The following is a 25101-nucleotide window of genomic DNA, read 5'->3' as shown; positions in this document are numbered from 1 at the left end:
AAACTCCACTGAGTTGTGCCTTCTGTAAGGGTTGGGGAAGCCTTTATTGGTGGGAAGGTAAGGGAACCAGGGGAAGGAGATCATCTACCATTTTCTTTAGCTTCAAGAATATTGGGACTGAGCCGAACTACTGGACAACATGCTTTTTTGGATTCACAGTGTAGCTTGAGGAAAATGTTTAATAACTACATTTTTTCCTCAAGGATTGTCTCATTTAATCAATTCAATTCAATTATTGAGTACTTGACAGGTGCATTTTTAGGCTAGATTTCTGGTTTATCTGTTATTGCTGTGTGTGTGTGTGTGTGTGTGTGTGTGTGTGTGTGTGTGTGTTGTGTATACACTAACAATCAGCTGTTTCCTTTTTCTGAAATACCCTTCTGCTGCTCTGTTCTTTGCTGGAAGAATCCTAACCCTTACAAAGCATAGTTCAAATGTCCCCTAACCCCCCTCCCCATCCCCTGCAGCACTTTCCCGGTTATATATATTATCTTCTCCTCAAATCCCCCCTCTCCCATAGTTCTTTATTACTAACTTAGAAATTTCTACTTTATGTCTTACACTGTGGTTATTTATGTATGTGTGTCCCCATCCCCCCCCATTAGTTATATTATAAGCTCCAAGAGGAAAAGGATCATGTTTTACTTCTATTTTTATTCCGTACAGTGCCAAGCATATATTTGATCCCTGAGATTATTTTTAGATGAATGAATGAGTGATTAAAGAGTACAGTGGTATCATTCTGTTTTTAAAATTTTTTTGATTTTTAAAAAAATGATTTCCTCTTTTATGTATAAAATAAATCCTCATTTTTTTGTAAATTGAAAAATGTAAACTTCTTGATCTGTTAAAACCTTAACTGAAAATTAAAACCATTCATTTTAGAATATTAGTCAAGAATAATATCCAGTGTTTTGACAATATGTATATGATCCCTAAATCTTTCAGTTATTCTTGAGAATGGAATTTTGTAGTATTATTTTTTGACTTGATTTTTAATCAATAATGCCATGAGATATGTGTCTGCATTCAAAATATTAAGTGTGAAATAGATAATTTAAGACTGTCTGAATATAAATGCATTCTCTTTGGTCCCAGGAGAATAAATTTGGTTGTGAAAATGATTATAGGTATACTTTTATATTATTCAAACATTACTTCACATTATATCCTATTTTTCTCCTGTGTGAAATTTTTATGTATAGACAGCTTTCTTAGATAAAGACAAAAATGGATAGAATTTTTGGTTAATAGCACCAATCTGAAATAGTTTTGCCCCTCAGATTGCTGTTTGGAGCTCATCTACATTTCTTCAGGTATTACTTAATTGGCTATATTATTTGAGAAGAGAGCAATGGAAAAGATTTTTTGATAAACAACTTAATAATCAAATGTTGAATGCCAAGGGTATCAGTAACTTAAAAAAATTATCTAAAGTAAAATGTCAGAATAGGGAATTCACAGAGTGAGATATTAAGGAAAGACAGATGGAAGGAGTGAATCAATCTCTGTACCCAGTTTTTCAAGAAGAAGAATGCAATAAATATATTTATGTCTAAGTGGGAGAGGAATGGTGAAGAGAGTAAGTGTAATATAAGTAGGGAAAGATATAATTTTTTTCAGGGTAGTCTTTGCTGAGCTTTAAAACTCAGCACAAGAAAGGATACGTTAAGGCCGTTAAGGCTTAAAAAATTGATTCAGTTAGTTACTATAAATGTGGGCCAAGAAAAGAGTTGGATAATGAAACCAAATTTTGCAACATAGCTGTTGAAGTCAGCTTAATAGGGCACAGGAATGAGTATGTGCCAGTGTTAAGTCCATGACTTTGCCAATTGTGTTTTCTCATCATTGTGAGTCCATGGTAAGTTTCTAACTGCTATAATAATTGTATTGAGGTGGTACAAATCAAGTTTGGTCAGCTTTGGATTTAGAAGTTTCTCATTCTTATATTAAATATTACTAAGAATTTGTTCGAGTAAATGTCCAAAGGTTATAATTTTTGGAGCTATACAAATTAAGTTACTTGGAATCATCTGTTTTCTTTCCTGAAAGGTAAACATAAAAATGTTAGAAAAAATATTTGGATATTAACCTAACCTAAATTGTGTACAGTAAGAAGGAAAATAATATAAATAATCTCTGGCAAGAAATAATTAAACATAATAAAAACAATGCTTTGGGGTGCCTACATGGCTTAGTTGGTTAAACCTTGGACTCTTGGTTTTGGCTTGGGTCGTAATCTCACAGTTCATGGGTTCAAGCCCCACATCTGGCTCTGTGCTGGCAGTGCAGATCCTGCTTGGGATTCTCTCTTCCTCTCTCTCTGCCCCTCACCCACTTGTGTGTGCTCTCTCTCTCTCTCTCTCTCTCTCTCTCTCTTTCTCTCTGTCTCAAAAAATAAATATACTTAAAAAAAAAACAATGCTCCTAATATGAAATCACTTCTTTCAGATTTTAATCAAGAGTCAACTCTCAGTGTCTATTATCCCAATAAATAAATGGAAATTCTGCCATATCATTGGCCTGGAAAGATCAGTAGTCTTTTTTTTTTTTCTGCAGCAGATAGTATTAAACCTGAATATGAATATAAATCTAGAAAACATTTTGTAAATTCATTCTAGAAAACTTCATTAGTTTTTAGATGACTAGAAAGCTTTGTGGACATGGGAGAGAACATATTTCTATTTGATTATCTACTACCCAGTCACCTTCCTTGGGCACTGAACCAATATGTAGTAGAAATTTTCTTCATGCTTCCCCAATAATGTATGTGCGAACCATTTTTCACACATACTTGCCATCATTGGATATTGTTAGACTTTAGATATTTTGGCCAAGCTGAAAGATGAAAAGTGGCACAGTATTACTTTTTTATGGTAATATTTCTGATTACTAGTGGAGTTTAATGTTTTCATATGGTATTAGCTATTTGGGTTTTCTTTTATAGAGAGAGAATTCCATGAATGAAAGAATGGTTAAAGGAAAAAGTCTATCAGTGAATGTCACCCTGTTAACAGATTAAATGAAAAAATAATATGATCATCTCATTAGAGAAAAACATTGAGTAAAATCCAGTGCCCTTCCAGGATAGAAACTCCTCATAAACTAAGAATAGTTTATGATAGTAAGCATTATCAAACAAAGCCTTATCTGAAATTTTATTTTTGCTGGTAAAAGTAAAACACATTTTCTTTAGTGTCAGGAAGTTTATCTTTGGAGATCCTAATCAAGACATGAGCATTCAATAAGATGTGTAAAAACCTGAAAGGAAAAGGAATTAATCCAACTAATAAAGAGTTCAGTTATTTAATCCACCCACCCCCTCACTTCCACTCTGGTAACCATCAGTTTGTTCTCTATAGTCTGTTTCTTGGTTTGCCTTCCTCTTTTTTTTCTCCTTCACTCATTTGTTTTGTTTCTCAAATTCCTCATATGAGTGAAATCATATGGTATTTATTTTTTCTGTGATTTATTTCACTTAGCATAATACTCTCTAGCTCCATCCATGTCATTGCAAATGGCAAGATTTCATTCTTTTTGTGTGTGTGTGTGTACGCGTGTGTGTGTGTGTATATACATATATATATATATATATATATATGTGTACACACACACACACACGCGTACACACACACACACACATTATATATATTATATATATCCATTCATCAGTTGGTAGACATTTGGGCTGTTTCCATAGCTTGGCTACTGTAGATAATACTGCTCTAAATATTGGGGTGCATGTATCGCTTTGAATTATTATTTTTGTATACTTCAGGTAAATACCTAGTACTGTAATTGCTGTATTGTAGGGTAATTCTATTTTTAACTTTTTGAGGAACCTCCGTACTGTTTTTCAGAGTGGCTGTACTAGTTGGCATTCCCACCAATGGTACAGAAGGATTTCCCTTTCTCCACAGCCTCACCAACACCTGTTGTTTCTTGTGTTGTTGATTTTAGCCATTCTGACAGATGTGAGGTGATATTTCATTACAGTTTTGATTTGTATTTTCCTGATGATGAATGATGTTGCACATCTTTTCATGTGTCTGTTGGCCATCTATGTGTCTTCTTTGGAGAAATAGGTGATACAGGTTAAGGAGTGCACTTGTTGTGATGAGCCCTGGGTATTGCTTGGAAGTGTTGAATTACTAAATTGTACACCTGAAACTAATATTACATTGTATGTGAACTAACTGGAGTTTAAATTTAAAAAAATTTTTAATTAAAAATACGAATTCAGTTAAGATTGCTTATTACAAGGTCAGCATAAAACATAAAGAGTTAAAAAGATTACACAAAATGGGGTGCCTGGGTGGCTCAATCGGTTAAGCATCTGCCTTTGGCTCACGTCATGATCTTGCATGATCTTTGTGAGTTCTAGCCCTGTGTCAGGCTCTGAGCTCTCCACACAGAGCCTGGAGCCTGCTTCAGATTCTGTCTCCCCTTCTTTCTGCCCCTCCCATGCTCATGCTGTCTCTGTTTCTCAATAATAAATAAACATTAAAAAATTTAAAAAAAAAAGATTACACAAAAGGTAATAAAAGATGATATTATTTACAATAGCAGTTGAAGCCTTTGTGGAGAAATTAATAAAATTATTGAAGAACAAATAAGAAAACTTAAATAAATTTGAGAGTTGCTGTGTTCATAAATAGGAAGACTGCATCTTTAAAAAATCATTTATTCTCAAATCAATCTATAAATTTCTTTGTTATTACAACAGCTGAGGTGCCTGGATGGCTCAGTCAGTTAAGCAGCCAACTTCAGCTCAGGTCATGATCTTGCGGTTTGTGGGTTTGAGCCCCACATTGGCTCTGTGCTGACAGCCTGCTTTGGATTCTGTGTGTATGTGTCTCTCTCTCTGCCCCTCCCTTGTTTACACTCTGTCTCTGTCTCTCTCTCTCTCAAAAATAAATAAACATGAAAAAATAAAAAGGAAAAAAAATAAAACAGCCAACTTTCTATAAGAGATAGATAACTCATAGGGGCGCCTGGGTGGCTTGGTCGGTTAAGCGTCCGACTTCGGCTCAGGTCATGATCTCACTGTCCGTGAGTTCAAGCCCCGCGTCGGGCTCTGTGCTGACAGCTCAGAGTCTGGAGCCTGTTTCAGATTCTGTGTCTCCCTCTCTCTCTGCTCCTCCCCTGTTCATGCTCTGTCTCTCTCTGTCTCAAAAATAAATAAACGTTAAAAAAAAATTTAAAAAAAAGAGAGAGATAACTCATGCATGATACAAAAATCAAATGTACTAAATGGTATTATATAGTAAATAGTAAATCTCACTTCCACACCAGCTCGACCAATATATTAACAATGATTGGTTGGTTGGGCAAGGGACACAGACAAATAGATCAAAGGACCAGAATACAGCGTTATTTTTAATACCCTTTTATATGCCAGAATTTGCATCACATAAAATGGTCAAGGGACATACTATTATTAATTAAATGTTTGGGGAAGAATTAATATATTCAGTTTGTAAACTCGTAATCAAATGATGTACTAAAATATCTATTTTTATAATACCATTGTTAGTCAATTGGACAGGTTACTAGTTAAACTTCTCCAAGGCTGATGTATAGTAAATGTAGAGTCTTGCATTTTGTGGAGGGATGAAGAGGAGTTTTTCAGAAGTATGGGAAGGATTTTAGTTAAGTTTAACTAAATTAGGTGACCAAAGTACTCAATATTTATATAGCTCACCAATTTTCAAAAGACAGTTTGAGACTGATTTAAAAAAAATTTAATTTTTTATTTATTTTTGAGAGACAGAAACAGAGCACGAGCAGGGGAGGGGGAGAGAAAGGGGGAGACACAGAATCCGAAGCAGCCTCCAGGCTGTGAGCTGTCAGCACAGAGAGAGCCCAATGCAAGGCCATAACTCACAAACCTTGAGATCATGGCCCGAGCCGAAGTCGGTCACTTAACCGACTGAGCCAACAAGGTACCCCAAGATTGATTTAAATAAAAGATTCAGATTGAAGGGTACTGTTGAGTGAAATAGAGGGTGATAATTAAGTCAAGGAAGAAAGGTAGATACTCTACCCTAAAGCCTCACAAAATACCAGTTGGTGCCTAAAACCACCAATGAGGAAATAACTTTTAAGCTGACGGCTGAGTGACTAGAAAAGCCCAGCCATGTAAAGAAAAGGCATTCCAAATAAGAGGAACACCAGTGCAAATACCCATAAGTCCAAGATATATTTGGGCTGTTTTCAGAATAAAGGCTAATGTCACACAGAATTTTCAACAAAACAGAGGTAAAAAAATTAATGGTTAGGCAGGGACCGTTTGAATATTGTGTCCAAATTGCCTTTTCTGGTAGTTTGTCTCTAGAAAGCACTATGCCAGTGCTAAAGGAAGAGAATTTTCTTTACCTTTTAATTTTTCCATGGGTACCAGAAATATGCTGAATGTAATTCTAATCCCACTGCATGCAACAACCATTTAAATATTGCATGGCGAATGAATGAATGAATGAATGAATGGATGAATGAATACATATTGCATGGCATTGTAGATGTGATAGCAGGAAAACTCAGTATATATGTTTATATGTTCATTCATATTTTTATGAACCTAGTAATAGCATGTAAAAGAGTTCAGGGATAATGAAATTGATTAAGAAACAATAGCCTCCAGTCTCATGGAGCTGTATCTTATGGGGGTTTTAGCTCAGGGTCTGCCATTGTGTGAAAGTAGATAATTTAGTTGTCTTGGCATCTATTAACCATGAGAGGGGTTGCCTAGATTAACTATTAAGGTCCCTACCAGCTTTAAAAATATCAGAGAATCACCTTTTTCCTTACCTGAAGCAGATCAGGTCACAGCACTATCTTTGTTGTATAACAAAAGTAACTTTGATTGAATAAGAAAATTGCCACAGTAATGTGTTAGTCCAGTACTATTAGTTTATAGCACTACACATTTTGGGCTTAGGAGCTCATTCTGCTCTAGTTTGTATAACTTTCTTCTGAAGTTTGTGCTAGTGCCTGACTGGTTTTGAATGTCTTACCGATTCACAAAATCATCGGTCAGACCTGTTTACAAAAAACTATTCAGTAATTGTTTTGACTTACCTCGTTAGTTTGATACTTTGAAGCAATAAGTACAATCCCCTCCTCTTTCTTTTGTGTGCATGCGCTATATGTGTGTGTACATACGTAATTGTGTGTGTACATACATAATGCATGTATTAATTATAATTGAATTATTTTTGTTTCGTCGTAGCAAGAGTTATGGTATTTTTCTACTAGTAGTAGAAAACAGAAGGAAAAATACCGCTACGTACTAACCTCTTGTAGCTTAAAACCAGATATTATTTGTTTCCATTTTAGTCATGAAGATTATCATTTTACTGTTAATCAGAAATATAAAGCTTTATCATCAGTGTTATTTTTTTTTCTTCCTATCTCTTTGCCCAGTTGACTACATTTGAGTTTTCTAGATCTTTGGAACTGCATTTCACTTTTAAAAAGTAGGTGTTATTTTGGACTAATAAATATAGCAGAAATTCATTTAAATAGCCCTGTAACAAATTATTATAAAGAGGCAGAAAGTTTATTCACATACCTTACTAAATATTACTACTTAATATATGTAATTTCTGCAAGTTAGTGGTTAAATTGATAAGAAATCATTTCCACCTATCTTTTTTGCCAACAATATATTTAAATCAAAATATTTATCTTTGTCAAAACAGTAAGTTGGAGTAAGCACTACAATGTTCTTAGGAATTTTTTTATTCATAAGTTTTTCTAAACCTCAGTTTTATAGTTAATATTTTTAGAATTTAGAAAGTAAGAGAGACTGTATTGGTTATTGGTTCTAGAATCTTATTTTATTGGGTTTTACACCTACTCTGGGTGATATTTAAATGATGCCAAAGCTACATGTTGCAATCAAGATAACAACAGTATTTTTTCCTTCTTTCTCATTCCAATCTTTTGAAATGTAATGCATGGAAATTTTTCTTTCATATGTTAAGTGTATCTCATTGCTGAATATAGTGTGCCTTACTGAAGTATTCACTTCTTTGCCAAAAACACATCAGTCATTCACAAATATTCAGTACTCTGAGAATGAAAATTTTTTTAGCTTCTTGGGTAGTTGGTGAAAGCCAGTTTGCAAAGATTTCTAACTCCATGGTGTTAGACATTATTATGTGGAATCTAAGGCTTAAGTATTAACAGTACATGAGGTAGAATTCTGTATACATTGGAACCTATGAGCTACAATATTCTAGACTGAGAGTGATAGCCAGTTAATAGATTGGTGATAATTAGTCTTTTGTCTTGTGGATGAGATAAAAATGCATTATGATTTTGGAGAACAAAATTGGTTCTATCCCAGAAATATCCATTAATATGTAAGAAAATATCTGTAAGATAAAAATAAAATTTCTGAATTAATTAAAACATGGAAATTCATATAAACAAACCTAAGATGTTGATAATAATTGCTGTAATAATTGCTCATAAATGTTTGGGGGTGACTAGGGGTGCCTGGGTGGCTCAGTTGGTTAGGCGTCCAACTCTTGATTTGGGCTCAGGTCATGATTTCATGGTTCCTGAGATTGAGTCCCATGTTGGGCTCTGTGCTGATAGTGCAGAGCTTGCTTGGTATTCTCTCTCTCCCCTCTCTCAAAACAAATAAACATTTTAAGAAAATGTTTGTGGGATGACTGAATGAATGAATTGAAAATTACTTACAATAGCTGATATTTAAACTGCATATGTACCTTTATACTTTGTATGTTTCTAGGCCCATTACATTGGGTTATCTAGGCATAAAGATATATAAAGAATATATTTAAAGGCAGTATTTTATTTGAAAAAAGTAAGGAAGATCTTCTCTTTCTTTGTTATGATACTTTTATTAGGGGTATAATATTTTTTATGAATATTAACTATGTCATACTTCGAATAGGGAATTCCTTCAATGACTAAGGTTTGAACAGCTGTTTCCTTCAGACAAAAATGGCATTTTCCTTTAAATTTTTCATCCACTTGTAGGCCTCTTTCTAGTGGACTACATTCTGGCATCCTAATTGGTTATGTCTACTATAGTTAGGAAATAAAAAAGCAAATGATTGAGCTTGTTACTTTGGTTTTTAAAGTAAGCGTCAAAAGACCCTTAGGAAGGGTTTCTTCTGTTAATATATATTCATTTAAGTTCATATCTGTAGAAAATAAAGTTTGGCCAATAAAAGGCCAAATGCTTCAGTCTTTCTTATGTTCTGGATTGCTGAAGTTATTACAGTATCTTTCACAAAAGAAAATGTTACCTTAGAATCCTACTCAATATCGTATTTACCTGAAAACACTAACAGGAAAAACCCAACTGAACCTTCTTCTACCCCTTTTAGAAAATAGCCCTAAAGCTGTTTCAAAGGTAACATAGCTACAAGAAAAGAAAAGAAAAGAAAAGAAAAGAAAAGAAAAGAAAAGAGCCCTAAAGAGTGTTCTTAGGTATGTCAAATTTAAATTCTAGAATAATGGTAAATTGAACATCTCATATGACTTAGCTAAAAAATCAAACATCTTCTGGCATAATAGTAGAAAATTTATATAGAAAGATTACTTTAAGGGACCAATATCTGATATTAGACTGAAAAAAACTCAGCCAGCATTCTCTATAAATTTTTATTTTTCTTTAAATAAACATGAATTATAGTCTAATTCCTAATTTCTTGGCTCAAAACTGGCAATCTCACACATTGAAAAAATCACTTTCTAATGTCTAAAGACAAACACATTTGGAAAGGTTATATAGAGTGCCAGGCACTTATGGGCTTGATGTCAATTGATGGGCTTCACCTTATGACTGCCTCATTTCACTGCTTTCCACCTGACCATTTCCTCTTCTTCTCCTTCTCCTTCTCCGTTTCCGTCTCCTCCTCCTCCTCCTCCTCCTCCTCCTCCTTCTCCTCCTCCCCCTCTTCCTCCTCCTCCTCCTCCTGCTCCTCCTCCTTTTCCTTCTCCTTCTTTTTCTTCTCTCTTCCTCTCTGTCTCTCTTTCTCTCTCTCTGTCTCTGTCTCTTTCTTTCCAGCATCTCTTAAGTATCTCTTAGTTTCTGTGATTCAGGAGTCCAGACGTGGGCTAGCTGGGTCCTCAGGCCTCACAAGGCTGAAATCATTGTGTTGGCTGTGACTGTGTCCTCATCTGGATATTGGAGTCCTTTAAAAGATCATTCATGTTGTCAGCAGAATTCGGTTTCTTGTGGTTGCAGTACTGAGGGCCCTGGTTTTTTGTTGGCTATGGGATAGATTGAATTTTACCTCGTAGAGTCTACTCTCAGGTGCTTCCATGTTGCCCCCTCCACCTCAGCAATGAATCCTTCTTAAGCTTCAGACTTCTCTGATTGCATATTCTACCAGCCAGAAAAAACTCTCTTCTTTTAAAGAGTCCCGTATAATTAAGTTAGTCCCACTTGGAAAATCTCTCTATCTTAAAGTCAAATAATTACTAATCTTAACTATGTCTACAAATTCCATTGCCAGGTAACCTAACATAATCATGAATACCAGATGGGGAATATGTCATGTGAACATCTTACAATTCTGCCTTCCACAGTAATTTTTTTAAAGTTTTTATTATCGTATATCCTTCTGGCATAATCTCATCCCCTACTCAGCTTCAGATCAGCTTCAGGTACCAGCTCTGTGCTGATAACTCACAAATCTCTAGCTCAAACCCCAACTTCACTCCTAAGCCTTTAGACCTATATCAACAACTTCCACTGTCAATTTGGAGGTTTCATAGATACCTTATTTTAGAGATTGGAAAATGAATCACCTGCTGGTTTGTATGAGTGATAAAAATTCAAAGAATGTATTATGAAAAGGAGTTCCAGGGATGTTATATTTCCTCACTACTCTCCACTTGTAAGTTGATAAGAAGCATGATTGCTTGTGTGATATTATGCAAGAACCCAGAACTTTGGGAATGAAAGAACTAAAAGTAAGTTCCTTAGATTCAGAGATTGCTTAGAGTCCTTTCCTCCTTTCCATTTCTCCTCTCTGCCACTCTCAGAGTCTAGCACAGCTACTTTCATAGTTCTTTCGTACATTTGTTCTAAAGAATTAGCTACTACATATTATACATTATGTACTGCTCTTGGTGTTCTCTTGTTTTCATCCACGTTTTTCTCACTGCTGATTTGATCATTTGTCCACCTTTAGGGACAAAACCTTGCAGGTAGGGGAGTACAAGTAAAGCCAAAGTTTTCTTCATTAAAGAAGAGGCCTTTATTCCCCTTTTCTTCCATTTCTCCCATCTGTTTTCTGCCAGGATTATGGCAGCAAAGTGGAAAGTGGGCTTCTAATGCAAATTTGACAAGAAACAGGGCATTGAGGACAAGAATCTTCTTTAACATGCTAAGGAACTCCTGACTATACTTCTGAAGTAGTCTTTGGGATGACAGCTCATCTGGCTAAAGTACAAGTTTTTGTTTTAAAAATACGAATGATCCTCTTCATTTTCTTTTCTCAGTCTTCATACTCACATGCTCACATTTAGAGTGTTATATAGTATGCGCACATATTTTTCATTGTTTTCCCTTTTGAAATAACATGAGAAAATTTCACCATTGACAAATAATCACATGCTTTATATTTTTTTTTAATTTTTTTAAGTTTATTTTTGAGACAGAGAGAGACAGAGCATGAACGGGGGAGGGTCAGAGAGAGAGGGAGACACAGAATTGGAAGCAGGCTCCAGGCTCTGAGCCATCAGCCCAGAGCCCGACGTGGGACTTGAACCCACGGACTGCGAGATCGTGACCTGAGCCGAAGTCGGACGCTTAATCGACTGAGCCACCCAGGCGACCTGCTTTATATGTTTTAATTGGGCATTTAAAAGGGCATTATTTGGGATGCCTGGGTGGCTCATTCGTTTGAGCATCCAGGTTCGGCTCAGGTCATGATCTCATGGTTTGTGAGTTTGAGCCCCGCGTCGGGTTCTGGGCTCACAGCTCAGAGCTTGGAGCCTGTTTCAGATTCTGTGTCTCCCTCTCTCTGTGCTCCTCCCCTGCTCGTGCTGTCTCTGTATCTCAAAAATAAATAAATAAACATTAAAAAATGTTTAAAGGGCATTATTTGTATTCACATAATCACTCATCTACTGGTTTACTGTCTCCCACTGTGGTTGACTTTCTTGGGATTAGTCTTTTCTAACTATACTGACTTCTATTAATGATTCACTTATTCAGAAACCTTTTCAGTAGGAACCAAAATCAGGAGCTTAAATGAACCAAAAAGTACCAGGAGAGGCTCAGGGATCCATCACTGGGCTTTAGGTACTCCTGAATCCTATGAAATTGTCCACACACTAATGTATTTGTGTACGTGTGCATTTTTCTTAGGGTACTGGCCATTCTTTGTCTAATTCTCAAAGAAACATGTAACCCCAGAAATGTAAGTGATCATTTTTAAGCATGATACCAAATTTGGCTATTTGGGTTCTCAAACCTGAGATCAGAAGGCACACATTAAAGTTACAGGGAGGGTACCACAGCTAAGCCTACCCACAGCCACAGTGTACAACAGCAAGTAAGAAAAACCCACTCACAAACATATATTAGAAAAGTAGAGCTAGAACTAAAACCAAAAGAGCAGCCTAATTTAATAAGGGCCAACCATTGTGCATAACAAGCCCTAAGGGAACCACCAAGTCACAAAGCAGTGGCTGATAGGCCCAGTGATGGACCTGTGTTCTCCATATTGTGGGCATCTTTAAAAGCAGGGCTATATCTAATCAATTTTGAAAAGAGTCCCTTGAAACAGTAAAATGACATTTAAAATATACTTTAAGAGAGAAGCTTCAGCCATCTGAAATGCTTATTCCCATATGAATTAAAATAGATATATGAGTTTATGGGATGTATCTCCTGCCCAGTAAAGCTATTTTATTATGGAGAATGAATCTTTACATCCAAAAGCCCAGTGCTTTGTTTATTAATTTTATACACATTTCTCTTAAGTGACTGAGAAATTCTTTTTGTAGAATAAACCTAAAGCTTGGTTTTATAAGGCTCTCCTTCACAGACCAAAATGAAAAAGATGCTAGCAGAAACTATAGTTTAGATACTATGCCTTGGGAGAACTATTTCTATTTATATTAATGAGCTTATGAGTGAGGTCATCACAACTCATTCTAGGAAAGATCTCTGTCAGTGTAATCCTATCTAGAGAGAGTTTAAACAAGAGTAATGTTTGACTTGGCATTCTAAGTCAGAAACAAGTTACATGACAAATGATGCCACTATTTTTCACTAAATGACAAACAGATGGAAAAGAGTTACCATGTATCAAACATTCAAAAGGTTAATATCTGTAAAGTGCAAATACAATACCAGTAACTCAATAGAAAGATGGTCAAAGGTATGAAGAACACATTCAAAGAGAAAGAACCAAAAATAGCCAATAAATAAATGAGTAGATGATCATTCTCAGTCATGATTAAAACATCAATGAGGTGCTATTTTTTCAACCATTATATTAGTGAAAATAAAAAGATTTCTAGTACACAGTGTTAATTAAGGCTAGAAGGAAGGGGCACCATCATGTACTAGTGGAAACGCATGCTGGTGAAATTTTGGAAAATCACAAATTGTAGTACTATCAATATTTAAACTGTACATATGCTGCAGTCCAATAATTCCTTGTAAATGCAATACCAAAATGCTTAAGCAAATGTACAAGCATTTGTGTACTAGGATATTTATTTATTTATTTATTTATTTATTTGCAGCATTATTTATAGTGATAAAAAGTTGAAGGTAGTTTAGGTATTGGACAATATAAAAATCAATTGCCATAATCCATACTCTGAAATGCTATATAGTCAGTACGATTAATAAGTAATGTCTAAATATATTAACATGGAAGAATGGATTATATATTGAGTGGGAAAACATCCCCAATATGTAACTATATACATGAGGATGGTAAACTCAATAGATCTATGATGATGTTGTCATGTTGTTGTAGGAGCAATAGAAAAGTAGTAAATAAGAATATTTTAATCTAAAGACAAAAAAGCTAGAATGAAAAATAACAAATAGAAATGGTTAGGGCTACAGTATAAATTTAAAACAAAAAAGCATTTTGATGTCAGTGTGTTAACTTAAAGTTGAAAGTATTCATACATTTGTTTCAGTAATAAGATTGAGTATACATTTCTCTGAGAGCTTTTTTGTATAGATCAAAATACTAAAGTAATGATGCATTTTTTATTTTCATTCTGAAGACTGTCTCTTGCAGATAATTTTTATTTACAGTTTATTATACTGTCCTATTCTTCCTTCTTTACCTTAGATAGCACTCATAATTATAGAAGTGGGTTACCTGTTACTTGCAGAAATGTCATTCACTATTAATATCACTTTGCAACACAGAAATTTTTTTAGCATAATTAGAGGCAACCAGTCTGCTTAAATAGAGTTGGTTAATTAAGTTATAAAATTCTGAGGGAATATGATGAACTAAGTAGACATGTGTAGTTAGAGCTTTCTGTTCTGCTTTTTATCAAATGTTTCTGGCACCTGGTTTTCTCAACTGTCCTTCTGTTGAATATGGTTTTCAAATTGATGTTAGGAAGAGTCCGTAGTACTTTCTGGACAAGTAAGCTCTTCATTTGTAGAGTGATGATATGTCAACACAAATTTTCCAAAATAACAGTTCTACTACCCTCAGTGTCTTTGAAAGAGTTACTTGATACCCAGAGAGTGGAGTACAACTAGCCTAGAGGCTTGGTCTGACACCAAGCAAGAAGGTTTATGAAAGAAGATAGCCCAGAGAGCTGGAGCCCTGCTCTGCTGTGTCGACATGTCTAGAGCTCAGAATAAAATTGAGTTTCCTGCTTTAGCCATAGCTGGGTCTTAAAATAACCTGAAGAAATTATAGTTCTGATTACATAGAAAGTGAAGGACTTAGAACATTCTCCTAATAAAGCCATGAGAATGACACAGAGCTTAGTCATCAGCAGTCCTTCCCTAACAGGCATTTTAGAGAGAAAAATAGAGCTTTGAAATTGGATAATTTGATTTGAAATCCTGCCTAATTATTTTAAGAATGCAGAAAACCTTTCTTTTTGGCCAAAAAAATAATGATCTGGAATCCAATTATGAAAGAACAGGCTTTTAAAATGTTTGATATCTCCAGTAATGGAAAAAAAAATCATGTCTTCAAAATTACATTCTGCTGGAAATCTCATTCTTGGATGTCTTGCTTTTTGCATTTTGAATGGAGGAATTTAATGTAATTTCCTTTTGGAAACATGGCATTGGAAAAATTAGATGGGATGTTTGATTCTGTGTTGGATGCTATCTACTAGGGTACAGATTTTAAGAGCAAACACTTCTAGTTTCATTTTAATTCCCAAAGGGAGATATCTGACTTAACCAGATGCCTTGAGATTTGTCACAACATAGATTGTTTACATGGAATCAGTGCCCAGCTATACGTGTATTTGATTAGCACACCACGAATAAAATAAGCAAAGTGGATAAAGCCTCTAATAACTCAAATTTTTTAAATTATTGCTATTGGTTTTCCTGGTAATATGCTATTCTGAAAGGCATTTATTGCCACACTGTCTCACCATGTTTAATCATGTGTTATTGCTTTTTCTGGATACCGTTGATACACACTGCATTGGCATCGGTGCCATATAAATAATATGACTGATCATAAACAACGGTCTAGGATTTACAATTTTTAGAAAAAGGATAATAAAATCAGTTAAAGTGGATCTTTATTAAGATACTTAACTTTTTTACTTATAAATTAAAAGATAGACCTTTAATTAATAAAACTTTTTGATAGGTTTTCTCAAATGGTTCCAGTTATTTTTTCTACAAAGTTAGCTGGACCTTCACAGGATTTGTCTATTTTACATGGAACTTAAATTTAACTAAGTCTTAGCAAAGTGCCTTGAAAGAGGAAGTTGAATAAACATTTGTTGAAAGGAAAAATGAGTTATTGAAATATTGTGTCTTCTATTATCATTCTTGAGAAATGGTGGTGAGACAGCTTAGTAAAAGTGACTAACAACCACGTATATATGAACACAGGATGTAAGTCTCCAAGGTAATCAAGACCATCAGGAGGATGTTAGACCAAAATTAACACCGAGAGAAATGTGTTATGCATATATTACAGCCCACGTGTGGAAATCTGTTCATTTATAGAGAGATTGCCTCTCTGTGAATGGCTAAGTCGTCTCTTCCAAGCACAAAAAACTCTTAGGGCCATTCAGAAGTAAGAGCCACACACCGAAAGATTTTAAATCATCAAGTGTCTGATTAGTAAATACATCTTTAGATATAGGGATAGAAATTTTATTAGAGTTATATGAATGTGGAGGACTCTGGGGGTGAGGGTCCAGGCTGGCAGACTCTGAGGAGCCAGAATCTTCTAACAATATACTCAGAGCACACTCCCAGCAATCTGGCTACATTTTCATTTCTTCTCTTGATGCTGAGGATTGATCATTTATTCCTAGTCACATTCTTCCCAGACCTGCAACTGGTTAGGACATAGTATCTTAGCTTTCATTCAGATACATCATAGAGCTCATTTGCTAATAGTGAAATGAGAAACAGGCAGGTTACAAACAAACAAACAAACATACAAAATGGGTCTGTCTTATTTCTTGCTCCATCTTTTTAGAGTTTCTAGGGGCAGCAATTGAAGTGGGGTCAAGATTGTGTCTTACAAAGTAATAATATCCCGTGAGTATCAAGTGCTATGAACTTTGAATGATATTTCATTTGTTCCTCTTTAGAACCCTCTTTGTAGGTGGTGGGAAAAAGAGTGAGGAAACTGAGCTTATAGAGGCTCTACAGCTTAAATCAAGAAGCATCAATGGATGCCCACTGAATTTATTCCAAAGTGGATGTTGCCATGTCTTGCTTCAGAGCACACTGTCTAGAATTTAGAAAAATGGCACAGTAAACAGAGCTCAATAGGTGCCAAAGCCAGGGAATGCGAGATTGAGAAGGCCTGAGAGGCCTTGCAAAGGAGATCACTGAAGGGAAGTTCTGTGTGTTGGAGGATAGTTGGAGGGCTTGATCTATAATGTGGCTGTGGTAGGAGATGAAGATGTAGAATAGGCAGGAGACAGATGATTAAGGCCCTTTAGTTCCATGAGAAGATGGTGGTTACGAACCTCTGAAGGATTTCAAGCAGTAGAGCTGATGATCAGAAATACTTCTTAGAAATGTAACTTTGGTTGTGGTGTCAAGGAGGGGATGCTACTTAAAATGGGTTGTGTAACTATTATACAGTCCGTTAACTCTTAACTGTAAGCACCTGGGCAGAAATAGTGAGAGGATAATGAGAGGGAACTGTAAGGACCGGAAATGGAGAAATCAGAAATTAATGCAAAAATAAGGGGCGGGGGAGGGATCTAGAATGACTCTTCTGTTTCTAGCATTCATGACTGGGTAGATATGATGCCACTCTTCATTCGTTTGACAAGTATTTTTTGAGTGCCATTTATGTACCAGGCATTGTCTAGGTGCCTAAGATAGATGAGGGCACAAAACAAAGTCTTGTACACTTGCTCTCATAGAACTTGAAGTGTGTGTGTGTGTGTGTGTGTGTGCGCGTATGTTTGTATTATTCCCATTGCTTGTCATGCTACCCATCTGGACTGACAGATGTACAGGGGATCCTGGTGGGTAACATTGACCAATTTTTATTGAATGAGGCAAGGAAGGAAGAGAGTGAAAAACCTTAAGCAGTAAAAGCATAGAGGCAAAAAGAGTCCAATGGAAACCAGCATCTGGCTGGGCTGGCTATTTTCAGAGTAATCAAATATGAGAGATATGTGGAAATTGGGCCTTGGCGTACACACACAACACACATACATCTACATGTATACATATATTTACATATATAGTGAATATGAGAAGGATGATCCATATGTAATTAACTGCTGTATTGCTTTGAGAACTGAAAGTTAACTATTTCTTATACTTGAAGAAAACCCCAAGTTTTGCAGGGATTTTAAACTCAGAATTACTAGTCAGTTGTAAATTTCAGATGTAGACTATTGCCTTTTCTTATTTAAGGGAACTGAAATTACCTCAGCCACTTATCTACTTTGTGATAGAGCCTGCTACCAGACCTATAGTTGAGAGGAGCTCACTTTCTGTTATTCTTAGTAGTTAGTCTAAGTTAAGGCAAGGACACAACTTGTACGAAGGTCGGATTCAGGATAGCAGCGTATTATACGTTGTGACTTCAAGATATTTAAATCTAAAGCTAATGGCATGACATTCTTTTATGAAAAGTATTAATTCATATGAAAATAAAGCTCAAGCTTGGAGGAGGAGGAAGATTAAGAAAGGCCTGTCTGTATACTCTCTCTCTCTGTCTCTCCGTATCTCTTCAGAGATTGAGAGAGAGAGAGATTTAGGGAGTGAATTGTAATGAATAGATATGAATTATAACATTGCTAAATGAAATGTTATTATCTCAACACCTGGTTCAAAATTTACATGGAGAGTTTGTCTAAAAGATTTTGGGTAGGAGTTTGTAATAAAACTTGGCATTTCATATATATATATATATATATATATATATATATATGATATGAAATATAGAAAAGTATATATAGAGAGAAGGAAAGTTGTTTTTCTAAATGCAATGTAATACTTTTAATACACTAAGAGATCTTAGGAGACTCCAAAATCATTTCAAGATTTAATAATAGTGATACATTTAAGTTTTTAGTATGACATTCATTATAAGCTAGAAAAGACTAAATAATCAGCCTGAATCAGTAAAGCCTCATAGGTTTGCATGTTATAGTGTGCTTCCTAAACTGTTCTCACAGGACAAAAATAACTAATTATTTGATAAATTTAATTTCAGAGCAAATGTGTTGACACATGGAACGACTTAGACAGGGGCCAGATGTAACAGTATATAACAAGTAATACTGGTGATTTAAAACAAATAACTGATAGAAAAATGTCATCTGGATAGACATTTTAAAGTGACAAAGTACAAAAGGCTTTGATGCTTCTATTCTTTTCCTTCTTGAAATTTCTTAATCACTTTGGTAATCACAGAAGAGAAATCTTTAAGATTGCTGAGTTTAAGTGTTTAGAAAATAAGTCTACTTCTCTCCCGACACCTGTAATCCTATCATTCATTTGCAGTCTTTACAAAAATAATCCATCTGGGTATTACGTAGTGTATGGGATTGCTCTTTGAATATAGGACTGCCATTTCTTTAAGCTAAGTCTGGCCTTGGAGAGCAGAGTAGGATGCCCATTGTCTGGCGTTCGGGTTCTTTGGCCTTGTCTCCATCTCTTGGACTGTTTTCCCACAGGTGTCTTTCCCTTGCCGCATATGATTTCTGGTTCACCCAGCTTTAAGTACTAACTGCCAGTGCTGCCTCTCGAGCAGTCCAGGGTGCCTTGCTACCTGAGACGCGATGTCCTGTAGTTACTCTATTTTGTGTCTTTGTGTGTCACCCAGCAGTTGTTCTAGACCAGTTGAAGCTCATGGTTTTAGCTACTATTTGAGGAGTGCACAAAGAACGTTTCCTCAGGAAACCTGCCACCTTCATAGGAAAGGTATACAAAGTGTTTAATTCATCATTATATGAACTTTTGATTATGATATTTTGTTGGAATTATATAGCATTGTTTTTAAGTTACTGTTTGAGAATTCTTGTACCTGAATCATCTTTCCCCTAGAGTGATGCCTAAACCCTCCCACTGACCACTCCCACACCAAAAGAAGCATGCTGTGAACACGGCAAAATAAACTACTAGAGCTCAATGGCCATCACGTATAAAGGTACTAAAATGTTTTAAAAGGTGGTATTTTGTGAGCAGTGGAAAATTTGAAACAGGTATTTCAACTGACACATCTTTATTACTACTCTGTATCTACAGCTGAAGACTCAGACTCTGGTAGTTGTAATACAATAGTTGTAAAAGGTAGGAAAAGCCAATTCTTGTCAATGTGTCACCAAACATATTATCAAAGTTAATCTCATAAGGGTATCAGAGGAATTAAAGTTGCCTTTGGGCTCCATGTTATAAGAACTCACTGAAATTCCAAGCTACCTCAGTAGCTGACTACATACAGCAGCAGGAAGCCTTCAATTAACTACATCAGTTCTATTTGTAGTACAAAGGGTCTGTGACTTAGGATAGCCTACATAACTTAAAAAGAAAACGCTCAACTCTATCTTAACAGTATCCTGAAGTACAGCCTGAGAGGAAAGGATACATGGGGTAGGTCAGGAGCATGTAGGATAGTAACTAATTCAAAGGCAATGGGGTCTTAGGTGGAGCTTTAAAAAATGTTCTGTCTAGTCAATAAGAAATTGGGTGAAAATTTCTTTGAAAGAAAGGTAAGCCAGAATGTAGAGCAATGTTCTACATTCTAGAGATTATAACAATAAAAGTCACCAATTTAGTAGAGAAAAAGATGAACTTTTAGAAGAATTGTGGGTGAAAGAATTATTGAGGTTAAATGTACAGATTCACATGGATGTGATAGTGAAAGATCATTTCCCTGTGGTTCTGTCTGGCCGTTTCTAGGACTATAGTTACGAAAAAGAGAGGAACATTAGGAGAAAGGATCAGAGAGCGGTAGTGGTTCCGATATTTTCTTTTACTCTTTGAAACTATAACCTTTACTAATTTTTGGAAAAAAAATTGTTAAAGAGTGGAACTTGCAGGGCTTTTGCAGAATTTTAAAGCTGAATTGATCTACATTTTGCCATCTTTCTTTCCATTTTGCCTCCCCCTTCACCTTTATGGGCTTATGTCTAATGAAGTAAATTCATGTTGTTGAAAAAGAATTTTGAAGCATTGAGAAAATTGTTGGGGATCTCTGGGTAATATCACAAGATTAGATTTAAAAGTTATTGAAAGAAATCTTGTGGCTCAATGAGGAAGTTGTCAGGTTTGTGATAATATTGAAAAAAAATATCTCTGTTGGTTTTCTCTAAATTAGGGTTCAAAATACAAAAGTCATTCTGAGAGTTTTAATTAGGATAAAAAGTCTGATATATTTTACACCAAGCAGTAGTTAGTTTTGGTAAATAAGTTTTAAGGAAAATGTTCAATCAAATTAAAATAAAAATCTTTTATTAAAATAGAAATCTATGAGTTTCCTGTTTAAAATATTCATGTGGAATTTAAATGATGAAAAATGTTAATATGATTTTAGTTTTTGAATTCTGAACTTTTTGGAATGTTTACCTTATATGTCTCTATGTAGATGATAAAAAATAATTTTAATTTTAAAGGCTATTATAATACATTCTAATATTTTATGCAAACTGTCTACTATACAGAATATAGTTTCCATGAGTTGTTTTCTAAAATAATTTTCAGTCAAAATTAATTTATTTTTCAGTATAAATGCTTATTAGTTTTAGAGCTGATAAATAGAAATGATAAATACTGGTGTAAGAAGTATAGTGTAACATATTAATGTAGCATCTTATACATAAGTGCAAATAAGAAGATTATTAATATAAACCAATATATTTATAAGCAAAGGAAGTGGAATAAATTCTTTTTTGGATCTTCAGACTGAATGGATTTTCTGGTCCCTTACTCATAATTCTGAGATATAATCAATAAGACTAATGTTTATTCTTCTTTGCCCCTTAACTTACTGTCCCATAGTCTCTCATAAGCATTAAAATTGACTTAACAAACTCCTGATTATATACTTGGAGCATTCTTTTTGGTTTTGTTCTAGGAAGTCACTTCTAAAAGTGGTATAATGTTTCCAAATTATAAACAGTTTGCAGTAATAATATTAATAACAATACATTTTATGGCACTGGTAGATACACAAGAAGATAGGAACCAATGAGAATGGGGATTTGGTATGGAATATAGTTTATCATCTGTCAGAATATGAAGCATGAGAAGGCAATTGTTATCCTTCTTCACTGCTCTTCCCTTCACCTTGAACAATTTCCTGCCCAGTCTAGAGCACGTATATTTGGAATGATATATATTGCCAAAGGAAACACATAAGTAAAAAACCTGAGGTGAAGTGGCTATTTCAGTCATCAGAGTTTTCCTAGGGTACTTATATTACATTTCTATTTTCTTGCTTGATGTCTTTGTCCTTCTGTGAGTCTCTTGGATCCCAAATGTTTGGGTGTAAAGCCTTTTTCCTTACTTGACTCAATAACATGTTAATGTCCCTATAGATTTCCAACGTAGATGCCAAAACAGATTCAGAAAGTAATTTGCACATAAATTAGATGAAATGTTGTAGGTAGTATAAATCTATAAGTAAATATTGTCACATTCAAATACTGGACTTTGTAACTCATATTAAAAGGATGGATGTCATGGCAAATCATGTACCATACCAAACTAATGGAAGCAAGGTAAGGATTTTAAAAACTGGTGAATTCAACTAGCCCAAGTCTCTTTTCTCAATAATATATGAATGCACTTCTTCTTAACTATAAAAACAAAAGAAAAAAAAAAAACAAAAAATAAGCCTACGTTTGAAATAAACTACATAATGAACACAAGCATAAATTACATAAAATGCACACAATTATCAGTTCCTTTTCTGTCAAGTTAAAGGCATCATTGGAAGCTTCTCAAATTTGATCTGATTTATATTCAAATTACTTTTTATAAAATAGACATTTAGTGCTTTAAGGATGGCACAATTAAAAAATAATATATATTCTTTCTGAAAATAATATTGGTAACATCCTGTGGAAGCTGCTCCCAAAATTGAGGGAGACTCACTCATGTGAAGGTAGCCACATGACTGCTTCAGAACATAAACAATGTTTTACATACTAGTGCTGAACAAAAAATGATACCCTTGCTGAAAGCCACTTCTGCTGTGTGGCTCCAACAAATGATTTATACGTTTAGTGAGATGGCAGGGAATTTTTTCAACTAATGCAAAATATTCTAGAAACAAAACAAAAAAAAGAAACTCTTGCCGAGAAGTCTCTAAAAGGGTATGAGGTTTCTTATTTTACATTCATTAACTTTTTATTTTATTAAAAGTTCAGAAATAGGGTATTGGTCATGCATTGTAAACTCACCATCTGGGTCCACTCAGCTTTCTGAGGGGTTTCCCCTAGTGTTACAAACTTGTGAAGATGTATTTCATGTTTGAAAAAAAAATCAGGTATTTAATTGTATATGTGTATATATGTATATAAAATATTTATGTGTGTGTATAAGATAAAATGCATGTGCATAAAAATGCATGTTCTTGTAAAGTGTTGGAAGCTTAAATACAGATATATAGTTTTAAAAAATTACATCAATCAGTATGGAAAGGCTTACAATGAAAAAGAAACCTTTCTTTATCCCATTTCACCTTATTCCCAGTCCTGCCCATATTAACCAATTTTAATAGTTTCGGCCTTTTATGCTTATAGAAACAACATCTGTATCTTCATTTTTTTACTGTTTATGTATTTATCTTGGCGGGGGGAGAGCACAAGAGCAGGGGAAGAGCAGATTGAGAGGGAGAGAGAGAATCCCAAGGAGGCTTCTTCTTGTCAGCACAGAACCAGTTGGGACTGGATCTCACTAACTGTGAGATCATGACCTGAGCTGAAATCAAGAGTTGGATGGTTACTTAAAGCTCTATATCTTTAAATAGATATTTGAGGGGCGCCTGGGTGGCTCAGTCAGTTGAGCATCTGACTCTTGATTTCAGCTCAGTTTGTGATCTCATGGTTGTGAGATCAAGTCCCATGTCAGGCTTCATGCTGAGCCTTGAAGACTGCTTAGGATTTTCTCTCTCTCCCTCTGCTCCTCTCCCCTCCTGGCACTCTCTCTCTAAAACAAACAAACAAACAAACAAAACAAACAAAACAAAAAATTAAAAAACTATCACCTTCTAAAAAATAAAGAAGTTATTTGATATATTCATTTATTAAACACAGTCTATTGACTTATTGCCTGGTAATGAGAATAATTTTCCTCTTCTTCCCCCAGTTCATAATATAGTTACACCACTATTCTTACTTTTTCTGATCATTATTATTATTATTTTAAATTTTTATTACTGTTCAGTAAACCCAGGAATAATAGGGTTCTTTACTGGTCTTCAGTTTATTGAGGTATATAGACTAGCAAACCATAAATAACATATAAATGTGCTCTATTAAGGACTTTTGTTGCACTCGTATTGCTATTTTAGTTGAGAAAGTAAGAGTTTAAATCACGACATAAACTGGAGAAATTGTTAAATGATAACTTAATATCTCCAAATTCTTTTCTCTGATGTGCATGTAATTAACCAAATAAGAAATAGACTCTTAAAAGAATTTAAAAAACTTAAAAGAAAATCACCTTTTTGTCTGATTGAAGAAAAAAAGTCAAACAGCTCTGAAGTTAATTCATCATGTATATGTTAGTTTTTGACAGTCTTCAATAGATAATTTGATGAATTTCTTATAAATAAGGAAATAGGGAGGGAAAAAATTCTCCATTATTTTCATACTATTCTTTTTGATTCACCAACTATAAAAATGTAATTCTGTCCATATGTGCCTATGTAAGCAAAACTCAATGCCTTTAACTTCTCAGAACCACAACTGTGCTGAGTTATAGTGAACTCAATTTCAATACACAAATAAAGGAAATGTTTAAAAGGTTGATGCGTGATAAAAAATGGATTCTTTATGTTGCGTCAGAATGATGATTCTGAAAGAGAATATTGTAAATGGACTTTTTGTTGTTCACAGCATTTGTTTGCTATTATGTTTTATATTTAACAAATTAAAATACTCTCAAATTGAACTATCACATTTCAGCTACTATATCCAGGAAAACTGTTGTCTACAATAGATGAAGAGCTCTCTTAAACATATTTCTAACTGGAGCAAAATATTTGATTACTTAAGAATAGAAGGATGGGGGAAAAGGTGGCCTACTTATTTACTAAAGTATACCAGTTTTGAAAATTAATTTGTACCCTTATTAAATACAATTTTTATGGAATATCATAAACATCTATTTTATCCCTCCTCTCTCTCAGCTTTGATGTTAACTATAATGAGGACTCTCTAGGCCTTAAACACTGACTTGAATTTTGGGTTCTCTGTGACTTA

At 34.7% G+C, this 25101-nt stretch overlaps 1 protein-coding gene across 29 annotated transcripts in view; it reads left to right on the top strand.

Annotated features, from left to right (window-relative positions):
- Positions 1-25101, top strand: part of HDAC9 (histone deacetylase 9) — a 739528-nt gene that overhangs the window by 219357 nt on the left and 495070 nt on the right. For 2 of the 29 annotated variants that reach the window (XM_053218352.1, XM_053218351.1), the window contains exon 3: positions 19718-19820. The exons of the other annotated variants lie outside the window; for them this stretch is intronic. In XM_053218352.1, the coding sequence (XP_053074327.1) occupies positions 19802-19820 (19 nt within the window). In that variant the 5' untranslated portion in view covers positions 19718-19801. The remainder of the gene's footprint in view (positions 1-19717; positions 19821-25101) is intronic. 29 annotated transcript variants of the gene reach the window in all.

The sequence above is a fragment of the Acinonyx jubatus genome, chromosome A2, assembly GCF_027475565.1.
Source record: "Acinonyx jubatus isolate Ajub_Pintada_27869175 chromosome A2, VMU_Ajub_asm_v1.0, whole genome shotgun sequence".
NCBI classification, from domain to species: domain Eukaryota; kingdom Metazoa; phylum Chordata; class Mammalia; order Carnivora; family Felidae; genus Acinonyx; species Acinonyx jubatus.
Note: the sequence above shows the minus strand (reverse complement) of the source record. Positions and strands in the feature narration are given on the sequence as shown.